The sequence below is a fragment of the Xiphias gladius genome, chromosome 8 (assembly GCF_016859285.1).
Source record: "Xiphias gladius isolate SHS-SW01 ecotype Sanya breed wild chromosome 8, ASM1685928v1, whole genome shotgun sequence".
In the NCBI taxonomy this organism is placed as follows: domain Eukaryota; kingdom Metazoa; phylum Chordata; class Actinopteri; order Istiophoriformes; family Xiphiidae; genus Xiphias; species Xiphias gladius.
Genome location: NC_053407.1, coordinates 2,596,440 through 2,610,871, shown reverse-complemented (window position 1 = coordinate 2,610,871; position 14,432 = coordinate 2,596,440). Strand labels below are relative to the sequence as shown.

Genomic DNA, 14,432 nt, shown 5'->3' with positions numbered 1-14,432 from the left:
ACCACCTTTCATGTCATGTGACCCAGTGGTTCAAAGTCATTCTAAAATGGGTTACCGTGTTCTGGAGTGTGCTCACCATTTAAATGGGACATTAGTATTTTGTCTATTCATCAGGAATACTATAAAATGTACTACTGGTCTGTAACCATGTTACTTTAAAATACTGCCTGCACACTGACTATATGGAGGTGTGTGTGTGTGTGTGTGTGTGTGTGTGTGTGTGTGTGTGTGTGTGTGTGTGTGTGTGTGTGTGTGTGTGTGCATGCAAGTTAGCACACTGTGTTTGCAGCAGCCTCTGTTGTTTTCTTTTTTTTTTTCAATAGAATTTAATTTGGTATTGAGAACCGTGGAATGTCAATGGTAGCCACCAAATTTCTGCTATTGTGACATCCCTAATCACATGTATAACATAGGATGCAGCTGTTAAACAAAGCTAAAAACACCTGTTCAGCCAACCACCCGATGTGTTTGAGGTGGGGATGTGTGGAGGTCAAGGGTGAGGCCCCTAGGTAGGCGTTGATGTGAGCCAGGGTCTGTGGCAGCAGGGCGGCAATGTTGGTGTGGATGGCAGTGAACCAGGAGTTGGCAGTAGGGCCGTCTTTACAGCGCAGAACAACTGTGTGCTGGCCATCTGGGGAATGGAGCTCCAGCAGTCTGAAGGGAAGTGAGGAGATTTGTCAGTTTTATCAGAAGACCAGGGACGAGACAAAATAATGTAAACACCAAATATAAATAAACAATCACAAAAGTGAGTGAATGACTGTATTAAGGTCAGAATATCTGAGCTTTGGGTTTGGGACCCCACCTGTGGTTCCCTTACAAACAGGTTGTGGGAGATGTGTAAGACTGAGATTTCATTTTGGATATATATTTAATTGAAGATGCATTTCACATATTTGAAATATAATTGTAACAAGCTATAAAATATATAATTTTTTCTGTGCAATCTCCCTCGAGCTTTGTCCATGTCCTTGACAAATGAATTATATAGCAAATTCAAGTGATAACTTGGCAAGTTAGTTGAGGTCTAAAAACATAATAGGCATGTCAGATTTTGTTTTCAGAGGTTACTCAGAAATACCATCGTTTGGCATGTGAGTGGCACTGTACATGTTGTGTGAGAGGTATATGAATTTTCTGTCAAAAAAGCAATAACAGTGTAACAAAAAGGTTTATCTCCATGGATTTTGTCAATGCTATTGTTTTTCCTTTTCTTTGGAATGAATATATATTAAGATTTTACCACCAGTGTTCCAGTTATGCTTTGTGTGAAATATTATGTTGACACGGAGATGGTGAGCACATTTATCTTAGCCCTGTGTTTTTTAAAGCCAAAATTTGTTTACATTTTGGAAAATCTTCTCTATGAAAAGACATGCTGCATTAGCTACTAGAAGTTCCTGTTTACACACTACTATCACTGGATCAGTTTTGATTCTGAGAAACCTAAACATGACCATTGCTAGAAAAGATGCTAAGTTACAAGGAGCATCTGATGTTCTATAATCCAATGAACATCAGCGATACTACTCTCAATGGAAAGAATTAGTCGTGCTGATTCCAAAAGTATGTGCATGACTTTGCTTTTTCTGATTTGACTGAGTTAATCTTAAACTAAGCAACAGCGATATGACAGATGCACAATATATGAGGTTGACATACTGCTACCTGGCAATTTAGTATCACCCACTTGTTGCAGCAATGTTTGAAGTGGAGATTTACTTCAAAGCTAATATCCTATCATTAAGTCCTGGTATTGCTTTGTTAACAGTTATACATGTTGCTGGGTGTTTTTCATATTTATTCCTTAATCTTTGGATGCTCATCTATTTACTGTACCCAACCACAAAGAGCATTTTTATCGCTTATTATCTCTCCCAGAGCAAACATTCCATTCTAATGAACAGAAGTTGGACACAGGAAAAAACCACACTCACACACCCAGCGGTAAAACACACACACAACCACACCTAAACTCCCACATACTCAGCAATTTCTCTCAGACATACACACAAACATTGAGGAGCCTTATATCAGACCTGTTCTCCAGATCTGGCATGGTAAGGTTCCTGCTGATGAAGCACATCCTCAGGCTGATGACCTTTCTGTCTTTGGACGAGGAGGAGCTGCTGTGTTTGGGCGACCCCGAATCCTCACTGCCACTGTAGCTGGGTGACTGCGGGCGGACACCGTCCCACGGCAAGTCAGCCACCAGGGACGGCTTCTTGAAGAGCGGAGAAACCTCACGGATATACTTTACTGTGGAGGAAAAGAGGAGAGCATAAATACCAACCAATGTACATCCAGTACAAGGTGGCATGACTGAATAACTCCCAGGTTGGCTGATATAATTTACATTTACAGTGTCCATGGTCTAAGTGTGATTTTAGAGACTTTTTTACCTTATATTACATAGAATCTCAGGGATAGGTATTTAATACCTACAATGTTTTATTCAATTCAATTTTTTTTGCAAGTTGTGAAATTAATTACTTTATTATTTACTTAATAATTATATGATCATTTATACTTTATCAGCATTCCCCTAGATTGAGAATTTACTTGTGTTGGTGGGAGGTGTGGCAGGTGACCGATGTGCATGCAGAGATCCATGCAGTTTATAGGGGGAGAGTGTAATCCAGGTTATTTTTTGTAGCCACAATTAACAGGCTATTGGTAGATGCTAGCTAGGCAGCTGTACACAGAGAAGCCGTAGCAGTTACTGTAGCACAAGCTCAGACAGGTGTGTGGCCAAAAATTAGTTAGGTGCAAACAAGTGATTTTATCTACCTGGATGGGTCTTAATCTACCTGGGCAGGTCATCCCAATAGAGTCTATGTATGGGAAACGCTGTTTAAACTGCTTTAAACTGTATAAACAGTATAAACACTATGAATGGTATGAACACCTCTATAATAAAGTAGTTCCTCTTATTCTTAAATGCCAAAAAAGTCTGCTCAGTCTGTTTAGACACAAAGGATATCACGGTCCTGCAACTTTTGTCTGGCCCGCTTTGAGCTCAGCCAGCGGTCCACAGAAAACAGGGCCCGTTGTGCTGATGATCTGATCACCTGAACACTGATTCAGCGCAGTGACCACGTCATCGTCATTGTTGTTGTGTTATCAACCTTTGTGTTAAAAGAAAAAAAAATAGAGGCTGCTGAATTTGTAATACTTTTTATTCACACACGTGCTCCTAAATACATGTTACAGTTCAAACACATCTCTTTTTTTATTAGCAAATGCGAGTGAAACAGTTGCACTGTCGAGCCCTGTTGGGACATCAGAACAAACTTAAAATACAACATTGACTTGTTATCATCTTAAACTGATGCAGCTATTGCGTTAGAGAGAAGATGTTTATTTACACATCCAGGAAACACTGAGCAACATTAGCGTTCATTAAGAATTTTATTTATGTCCATCTGATAAATGTAGGTCCAATATTTACTCTCCTTTTAGCCTTGTTTTGGTCTTCACCAACTCCTGAGGGAAATATCTGGCTTTTAATCTGCTAGTTATTTGATTTGCTTCATAAACTAGTTTCTAACTTTGCCTGTCTACGATTTAGTGCTGGGCAGGTACAGTTAGCATACTGTTGGTTAATGAGACATGTTTTGCTAGAAACAGCTGCCTACAGAGGTGGACGATAGCTCTGAGACTGAACCATACAGCAAATGTGCTGTAAAACCAAAACAATTACCTGAAAGGGGCTAAAGCTAAAAGACGAGCTGCAATGTTGTTTACTAGCTAGTCGCACACTTTGTCCATCTGCTGCTTGGTGCGGGGCACATAGCGTACAGTGGGTTTATCAGTACAGAGCTCAAATCTAGCAGCCCATCTATATTCATCTTTTCAGTTTTTTTTTGTTGAAAACAATTGGGAGGTGTAAACAATGAGCTGAATGACACTATAATACCAGATTCGTATAATTCTCTGTGGTTTTGACACTATAAGTGACGTTATACAGAATAATCTGGTCCATTGTTAATTTCAAGAATGTTGATTACTGCAGCTTTAAAATAAAAATTCTGTCTTTTAAAAAACCCATATCCTGAACCCTGCTTGTGTGGTTAATAGTTATACAGGAATTGGTGTTGCTAAAAGCAATAGCGTTAGACAGAAGACTAATAAATAAAATCAATTAATTAATTTAAAAAAATAAAAATAAAATTAGTTAACAACAATTTTGCTTATTGATCATCATGGAAAAATGTCAAAATTCTCCAGTTCCAGATTATCAAATGTGGAGATTTGTTACTTTTCTCATTTATTGTATATTTGTAAGCGTAATATCTTGTAAAGACTGTTTCTTGAAGAAAACTGTCAATTTGAAGATGTCACCTAATAATCCAGGAAATTGTGATGGACCTTTTTCTACCTTGAACACACCATTTTTATAGACAATTTTATAGACAAATTAAGTAAAAGCTTCTACGAATATGTGAGATCCACAGATAATCTTTCTTATCATAATAGGATGAACACATCAGTTTGTTGTAGTTTGTTAGGCTGAAGCAATCCATTAGGCTGAACCAAAGCAAGATAGCTTTTGAATATCTACAGACCTCAAGCAAATAGTGTGTTTATAGTCTGACCATCTGTGGGAGTCCACCCAATAACACTGAGTCATTCAGGGTATATGGTGTGGCCAGTCATAAACCAGGCCATAAGTAAAACACTCTGGGATGTTTTCTGGAAGAAGTCAGCATTTAATCTGCCTTTAAATACACTTGTGGGCCCACTTAGGGTAAGGGTTTTTAAAAATGATTGGAGAGAGCTGTGGTTTCGGAAAGAGACTGAATGTTTGTCCAACCTGAAGTTTAAGCATACCTAATTACTAATACAGTATAATTTCCAAATGAAAAGGACACTAATCATTCTAGCCGAGAACTTTGAACGTGAACACATCTGGCTATTTTCCAGGATGTCTTAAAAGAACATAATGGTCCCCTGCGTAAAACTATCTTAGAAAAATAAGAGTTGACTTGGCCTCTTTCATGGATCCACTTTCCAAATTTGGTCCCGCGGCCTCGTACTCCTCCTCCGCTGGCACACATCCATGTGCCCTCACTTACTCTTTTATCTTCCCTTGTACATGACATGACCATTTTTATCTCCTCAGTGTTTCCTTCAATGCATGCTCTCTTAGTCTCTTTGTGTGCACAGTAAATGTGTCTGAATATGAGAAATGAAGTGTCTGGGTATATGTGTGTCTTGGACCTTTGGGTTGGTCTGCTCTTTATGAAACCTGAGATGAGGCACTCAAGAGGTGAGGTCATTCTTGAGTGTAGACTGAGATATTCGTTTTGTGAAGGTGTGTGTGTGTGTGTGTGTACATGAGAGTTAGAGAAAAATATGATCAAGTCTAAAGTCTACTTGTGTATGATTCTAAAATTATCTCAGTAAGAGATGCAGAATTAATGACTGAGCCATAGATGCAGAGAGAGCTGCACAGTGCATGAGTCCCTGCATGCTTGTATGTACATTACGCTATGTATGACTCAGAGTAAAGGGCAGGGCTGGTAGTAAGGCCGAGGCAACAAGCCAAGAAAATCAAGCCGGATTTCACCGGTCCTCCAAACTGTTGTAACCAAATTTTACTGCCCATACCAACATGGTCTGGGATAATTTCTGCAAAACTCAGTGAGTGTGAGTGTCATGTATATGTCTGAGGGTCATATGGAAGAGGACGTCTCTGCTGCAAAGCCCTACTTTTGGACCAATAATCAGATTTGGCACAGAGATGTTCAGCTGAGATACTTTCCGTCCCCAGACTTGGGGCTCTCTGTGGTTTCACATTCTTATATCTTCAATGGTAGACAAACAACTCACTATCACTGTGCTGTTATTATCAATGATTTAGTCCTCTGTTAGCAGCTCTACAGTTATTATCACTAATACTTATAATACAGCTAATGACAAAACTACTAATAATACTATCACAACCGTGACCATAATATGTAAAAATGGGATGTAGTTTACAGGGAATGAAGAAATAATCATAATAATTGTGATGGCAAAGCATGTCAAAGTTGGTACTGAATACTACTGCCCAAAACCTCAGTTTTGGCAAATAATTTTCTTCACCACAGAATAACATTTTAATTCCTAAAACCAGCACTGAAACACAATTACATATAATTTTTTGTAGTTTTGTAATTCCATTTTGGAAATTATTTTTAGAATGTTCCATGTTCCACTTATTTCTGTTTATTAGTCACACGGATGGTATATCTTAACATAAAGAGGTACAGAAGGGATACAACTGGCAGCTTTAGTTGTTGAATGCTGATAATACATATAATTGAAATTATGAGTGAGAGATCACCTTTTTTGATAATCCATGTTTATGCAATTTAAGGTGTTTTTTCCTTCTTATTTTTTTGTCTAACATATTCACAATATATACCAATATTCTCTGTATGGCTGTAACTACCTACAGTAAACTAGTAAACTTCTAGAAGTCATACAAATAAGTTAGTTTTAATGAATAATGGCGTAACTACAGGGATATTTTGTGTAAGTCTTGCTTTATTCTCTCCCTCTACAGAGACACTAGAGAATATGCACTACAGCCCAGTAATCTATAGGAACTAGGGCTGTCACTTTTTATTCAAAATTCAATTTACCATTGAAATGTAGAAAAAATGTAGGCTAGTATTTGATCTGATTGTGTATCATGTCTTGTACTCGAGAAGAGGGAGTTTCCATCTGACTCATTGCATGCCACCATTGCCCTGTCCATAAACTAGGTTAGTATTACTCTTTGCTAACATAAAATGGAGACAATTTGTGAGCTGTGCTGAACAGATAAAGCAGTTTGCCGAAAATTAAGCTGCCTTACAGTTTTAGTCACAGTCCTAATAGGAATTGGGAAAAGCCTTATAACCTTATAACCCAATGCTATACATTTGTGTAATCCATTATCCTCCATTATCCACTGTCCACAGTTGACAATGGATAATGATGGATAGTAGATTACAGAAAAGGTATGGCATCAGGTTATAAGGTAAATGTTGGCCTTGCAGGACAGAGTGGTGTCTAGCATTGTGCTGATGTTTTCTGGTGGGCCAGGCAGCAGGCAATGTGGTCTTTGCATTATTAGCTATTTCAGACGTTTAGATTTTCCAGGTAAACAACACCTGGGTCTTGTTGTAACCGAGTTGGACATAGTGGGCACAAATCACTGGAGATGTAAGGAAGACAGATTTACCTGAACCTGAGTGTAAAAGATGAGAACGAAGTTCAATGTCATCGTCACAGCAAAGAAAAAGTCATAGGGACTGGTGATACTGAAAGAATCTATTGTACAGAGAAAAAAATTAAAGGGCCCAGTGTGGTGCCCTGAGGATAACCAGTGCAGTAAAATTCACTCTCCACATTGCTTGATAATTGTAAAGATGGCAATGGTGGGTATGACTATACATGAAATCAAAAGTGGGCTTGCGGCTCTACAAGTCCCTGTATAAAAATGAAAAAAGAAAAAACATTTTCAAAACAAAATGTTTAAATGTGATAGTTCTCGCCTTCACATTTCTAACATTTGTGACTGGTAAATCAGTTAAATCACGTTACCCTACAATCGGTGGAAGAGGCAAGAGTCACAGACTATTTATATACTTAAATATCATAAATCCTCCCACTCTGCTTTGAAAAATGCAGTAAGATTAAATGCTGTATATACATACATATTAATGTTTTAAGAACAAGTCTTTTAATATGCAGAACAGGAAAAGATACGGAAGCAATTTATTTTCCAGCAGTGTCAGGGAGTTTTACGATGATGGTTGTTTTCTGTAAAGAGGAAAGTTAAAGTACTACTTTATTAGCAGGTTATCGCCATTCTGAGTGAGCAATGACAAGTTTCATGTGAGAGGTCTGCACGCATTTTTTTCTGGCTACCTATGATTTCCAGGTGATGATCACTAAAAGACAAAGGTCCTCCAATATCAACAATAGTTTTAGAGGCATTTTCTTTGGACAAGCTTGTCCAGTTTTTGCCAGAAATGGGAAAGAAGTATGAGTGATTATGCAATGACAATGTTAAATAACAGAATCATTTATTAAAACCTACAGACTGCTATTTTATATTTCATATGTGTATAACCCTGTAAAAATCAAAAACCTATCCTTCTAGTATCAAACATGTAGAGGACTGCGCATTGCATCATTGCATCATCTTGTTTTGTAACTATGTTGGACGGAGGACAGGTCACTCGACTGTTTTTCTTGTGTCTGATAGGTTGATGACAAAGAGACAAAACAGCTCCCTGATTGTGGATGGCTAGATTTCAGTCTCTCATTAATTTCAGAGGAATTACTATAGCTAATAGCTAAATGCTGCTACACTCTTAGCACTACACGAGTCAATTAACAACAGAGATCTGACAAGTAGATATTTTTGTGTTCTGTAACTGTAGTAGACATTACCAAAGGGCCAAAGCTTCAAACTGAAATCTCTATTTACTTCTGAAAGTAACAAAAGCATCTTTAGCATAGACTGAGAGAAGAATGTATGACAATGGAGTGGAGTCGTAACTCGAAAACATGTTAAAATAGAAATAAATAATATTATGATAAATCCTATTCTCTATTTCTCTGGTTCTATATTTTTTTTATTGGGTATAATTATATTCTTGTCATATCTTTCAGATTTTGATGTCAAGTATCTTCACAACCAAAATTTCTTGAATGTTGGATTGTGAAAAAACTCTGCTGCAGTGAAGCATATGAATGCTGTTCTGTGTAATTTGTTGGCAGTGTGGACCACTGTACATCTGCTTCTATTCTATTCTATTTTCCTGTTTGGGTCTAAATGGAAGGGCTGGGAGCAAATGCAGTCTTTGATGTAGCCACAGAAATCAAATCCATCGTCATGGGATGTAGCCTCTTTTAACAGCTGAAATGCTACAAACACTACAGCCAGTTTTATCCACTTTTATCCACCTCATCATTACTATAGTCAACAATTTGGCTGCGATACAGTGACTCATGCATCATACTGTATGAATCCCATTGGCATTTATGTACGACTTATAATTGTTTAGGAATAACTAACTTATATATGAAGATGATATGGAACAATAATGTCGGACATCGTTTAAAGTTTTGTGATACTGGCGCTGCCTCTATACCTGAGTTTTGGTTCTGAATGATAGCAGCATGTAGGGCTGAAAGATTTGAAGAACATATGTAATTGCATATTTTCGGGACAATATTTTGTAATTATTTTATAACAAGACTTACTCTACAGCCATACAAGTGGCTCTGTGAGGCTTTACTTATTCACAGCAGTGCTTTGAGCTAAATGCTAATATCAGTATGCTAACATGCTCGCAATGACAATGCTAACATTCTGATGTTTAGAAAGGATAATATTTACCATGTTCACCAACTTATTCTAGTGTGTTGGTATGCTAATAATTAGTACAAAAAAGTACAACTGAGGCTGATGGGAATTTCAGTATTTATCTGGTATTTGGTCAGAAATTCTGACCTTATGATGGTGCTAGAAGAAAAGTCAGAGGATAATCAAAGTGATTAGAATTCATCCTAGGGGGTAGGGCTATCACATTTTATTCAAAATATTTGCTAGTGGCAGCTAGCGTAGGCAACAAATGGATAAATGAATGGAGCAATGTTAAGCAACTGTACAGCCTCTTCTGTCTGCCTACTTTTAGCCACACTCATCCTCAGGACCCTCGCCAGAAGCTACTAAAAAGGCCATCACTGATAAAATAGCAAACTTTATAAAGGATATGCGGTCCAGTTAAATGACACCACATAGGAAGATATAAAGACTATACTGAGACAGCACAAATGTGACCAGACAGTCAATGCCAGCTATATGTATTCTTGATACTCAGTGCTACAGACACAATTTTTCTATGGAGGACCATAAATTTCTTTGAAACAGTAATAAAGAATTTCATGAATTAATAACTAATATTACAATAAAAACATGCATTAATAAATTTGATTACAAATTAATTTTAGTAATCTATGAATAAATACACTAAATTACAAAGTCATTCATTATTTGATATTTTAATGGGAAATAAAAAGAGGAATTATAAAATAATTTATAAATGAAATATTAATCCATCAATAATAGTTAAAAAACGAATTTACAAAAACAACATAAAACAGTCAATAAGTAAATCTTTTAAAAATACATTGATTAATTCATAAATGAAAATTACAATTTAAAAATATATGGACAATTTCCTTTGCCATTTTCATATCCATCTCCCTGCTGCTTTTCCTTTTCCTATTAGATATTCAATTATCATTGCCATTTAGTTTCTCCTTATAGCCTCTCTATATAGCCTGGCTGTGCTGCTAAAATGGGGCAAAACAATGCAAATTAGCCATGTAACAAACTATGTTACTGGTTAGAGAGCCCCACCAGCCTCATACCCTCGCTATCTTTTCCAACACTGTTTAGGTGCCAAGAAGATCCTTTTAGGAACATAAGTGTATAAGCTTGAGCCAGGGCATTTGGCCTAAGCTTTCACTCTCTTAAAATGTCCTACACTGATATATCAAGGATTTTAAGGGACTTTGCCAGTGAAGCAGCAGGGAAATGGAAATGCAAATGGACAGGAAATTGCCCTTTTCAATGCCCGATAAAAATCTGTATTCTTAGGTTAGTTTGTGAATTCAGTTATTTATTTCCCCTTTTAAACCGCATTTTCAAATAGATTTTTAAATGTGTTATTACTATTTCTGTGACACTTGTGGTCCTCCATATTTGGCTAATAAACACAAAAAGTGATGAGGTTTGATACTCAGCCCTAAGGGTGGGCAATATATAATATTAATTTGATTAATTCCAATGTGTGTTTTTGCACAGGGTGTAAAATGTCTAAATTGTGAAAACCAAGTTATTACAAAGTGCACAAAAAGGTACATTTTGAACTGTGACATGCACACCTGCAACTCCAGGTGGGCAGCTGGCTCCGACTATCTCGTAGGTCACTTGGTTGCATCTACAACAGGGACCTATAACAACCTACAAACAGCGACAGACTGAAAAAAGATTCTGAATTCTGAATTAATTAATTTTCGAGCTCAGATCAGTATCTTAGCTCTCGGTCTTTGTTTGTTGATGATGTATTGTGATTACAAGAATTGAAGCGCTAGGAGTTGACTGAACAGTGTGCTGAATTTACTTTGTTCTTCATGACTCTACCTGCCAAGTAGCTAACACTGGTTAAACTGCTGGCTGCAGATATCAGGCTGATGTCAACAAATACAGGGCCAATGAATTAGTGTGCAGATTCTTCTGCTCTCTCTGTGTGGAAGCTGATTATTTAACTGGATGCCTGTGCTCTCCTAAGTTGAAGCATTTGATACTGACAGTAAATAATTGTGTGGGATAATCAGTGTTTTTTGAGCAGGCAGGTTTTGCAGGTCTTGTCTTATTCTTGCTCAGCTGTCTTGTACATGATATCCTGTTTCAATCCTGCATTTTAAAGAAAAAAAAATAACAAAATAAAACCAAAAAAAAAAAAAAAAAAAAAAAAAAATCAATGAAACTATGAAGCAACCCCGAGCTTGCAAAAATACAGTTTTTTTTCATTTTCATTTTTTCATCTTCATTGGTTTACAAGGGCATTAGGACTTTCCTTTTTTTTCTGTTACACTTTTTTCTCAGTTTTTCCTGTCAGAACCAATAACTCTTCCTCTTCACAGTCTGTCTCTCTCAGATAAAACCCCTTTCCCCTTTCCTTTACAGACAGATTAAGTGCTTTCTGCTTGCATCACATGTCGGTTTTTCTGTCTGTCCATTCTGTCTGTTCATTTGGTGCTGTTAAAAGAACTCATTAGCTCTGTCAAGCCTGTCACTCAGCTCCACTTCTGTTTCTAATTAGGCCTGTCCACAGAGGACTACCAAGCTCTGTGCGTGTGTATACGTGCTCACACATTTTTGCGTCTGTGTAAGCATCTGCATTAATTTGTGTAAGGGAGATTCCACGGAGATGCCAACAACATCCCGTGAGGCCAGTTCATCTGTTTCCCTTCATAACTTGCTGGCTGCAGCAACAGAGGGAAAAGGAAAAGAGGGAGGAGGATGACCAGAAGAAAAAGTAGACAATATTTAGAGGAGGAGGAGTGCAAATGGCAGAAGAGTCTGACTTGACACATATTTGGTTGTGGCCTTAGTTGTGCCGCAAAGCTACCCGTAATACTACTCGCCTTCAAACCCCCCTCCTCTCTTCTTTCTCACCAAACACACACACACACACACACACACACACACACACACACACACACACACACACACACACACACACACACACACACACACACACACACACACACATATAAGTAATCATCTTATAGCAAGGCCAAAATAACAAAATAATAGCTAACAGAGCAGCAAGTCAGGCAGTCACACCCTGGCCTCTGTATTTTTCCCCTAAAAGTGCCCAGAAATTCCCCTGTGGTTTGGCCCGCTCCTTTCTCCTCACTCGCTTCCCTCTCATTCCTCTCTTACTCTCCTAACTCCTTTCTTTTCTTTCTACCCTTCTTCACACTCTTCTCTCCTTCATCCCTCTTTTATCTCTCTATCTCTCTAGCCCTTTCTTACTGTTCCCCCACTCCCTCTCCTTTTTCCATCCTTCTCTTTTCTCTGTTCCCATACCTCTCATAAAGTTCTACCACCCCACCTCTGTTCTTTCTTTCTAAATATTGTCCGCTCCCTTTTTCTCCCTCTCGCTCTCCCCCTTCCCTCAAAATCTGTTTCTGCCAAAAACATAATGAGAACAATGTGTTAGAATTCAGCTCCAATAGAGAAAGCATGTGTGTTTGTTTGTGTGTGTGTGCGTGTGTATGTGGAGGGCTAGATGCGTTTACTAGTGGGTTGCCCCTCTAGTACACACGTGCAAACACATTCACATTAGCATGTATGAAAATTTCTATAGCGGGTCACTGTGACATATAGTACAGTTTTTACAAATCATTTCTAATTACTTATGGGATGACATTGCGATTTAAGTTGTGTTATAATCCAAACCAGTTCTTATTTAATGGGGATTTTGCTATTCACTTCTCTAGTTTAAACAAGACTAAGTCAAAAACTAGTAAATGGCTAGATTGCGTATGCTCAATGTGCAAAATTGAGGACATAGTTGAAACTGTTGTGGAACCGCTGTAAATAACTACTTGCAGTGGAAAGTAGCTTAAGCCTGCTCAAAAAGTCACTAAATGTCGCTAGATGTCGTAATATGCTGATGAGCATATCCATGACATCATCAATTTGTACTTGCATTCTGCCTGTTGTCGGCTGGTTTCAGCCTTTTTTCTGTTTGATTCTCTCCTATTCTCTGTACTCTTATATACAGTATTTTACTACAGCCAAATTCCCAATAGAGTTGTGCTGATTTACAGTGGGGTCCAAAAGTCTCACTGTACATTTTTTTCTGCTTCTATTGTCACAATAGAACAATTAAGAAATAGTAAGTGAAATGCGGCCAATTATGACTACATGTTGAAGTGTGCCCGCAGAGGTAAAGGCCACCCTAGCGCTCGTTGGGCAATACTGGCAACTCTCTTTTACAGAAAGAAGATAAGGCTTGTCCAAAAATTTGCTAGATTTTTCGCTAGGTTCTTTTTTGGAAAAAAGTCCTTAAAGGGGTCTGATTAGTCGGTAAATCTAGCCAGAAAGGGGCTATGTTTGGAATGGCCAACGGGGAAACTCCGACAATAAGCCAGCTGACCAATGGTGTAACTTCATCACTCAGTCAGTCAGTCAGTAACAGACATTTGCGTTTATAGGTCTGGCCTTCTGAGCTCTAAAACTTAACTTTATAGTTAGTAATAGAGCTCAAATGATCCGCAGAAAATTAAATGGCAACTATTTTGAGATGACGTTCCTTTTTTAACTGAAAATGACATTCTCTGGTAACAGCTTCTCAAATTTAAATATTTGCTGTTATTTTTAGTCTCCTGTGGTAGTAAACTGAATAATTTTTATGTTTTGGACTGTTGGTTGGACAACATAAGGCAACCAGAATATCTCAGTTTTGGCATTTTTTTTAATTACAGAGCAGAAATTTTACAGAGCAGAACAATTAATCGATGAACTGAGAAAATAAGAGTCATATTAATCAATACGGAAAATATAATTAGTTGCAGCCCTAGTAAATAACTAAAAATAAATATAAATTTTTTTTTCTGTTTTACTCCTAAGTGTTGGACAAATTGAACTGTTACTAGTATAGACAGAAAAGTTGGCTTGTAAAAATTACTTTAACAGAAATGTTCAAAGCCAACCTACATGATCGGTATGACCAATAAAGGCATTTTTTAACCGATCAGCATCAATATCAGAATGATCAGTACTGACATTTTTGGCTTGTCATAGTAGGAAAAGCTCACGTTACTAACATTAATGATGGCTCTGTTCTATTCAAGTGTCCCAG

The 14,432-nt window shown here is 37.6% G+C and overlaps 1 protein-coding gene across 1 annotated transcript in view; it reads right to left on the bottom strand.

Annotated features, from left to right (window-relative positions):
• sntb2 (syntrophin, beta 2) overlaps positions 1-14,432 on the bottom strand; it is a 38,532-nt gene that overhangs the window by 12,594 nt on the left and 11,506 nt on the right. The window contains exons 2-3 of the mRNA XM_040132539.1: positions 2,040-2,259; positions 444-654 (exon numbers count right to left, since the gene is read on the bottom strand). Coding sequence (XP_039988473.1) covers positions 444-654; positions 2,040-2,259 — 431 coding nt within the window. The remainder of the gene's footprint in view (positions 1-443; positions 655-2,039; positions 2,260-14,432) is intronic.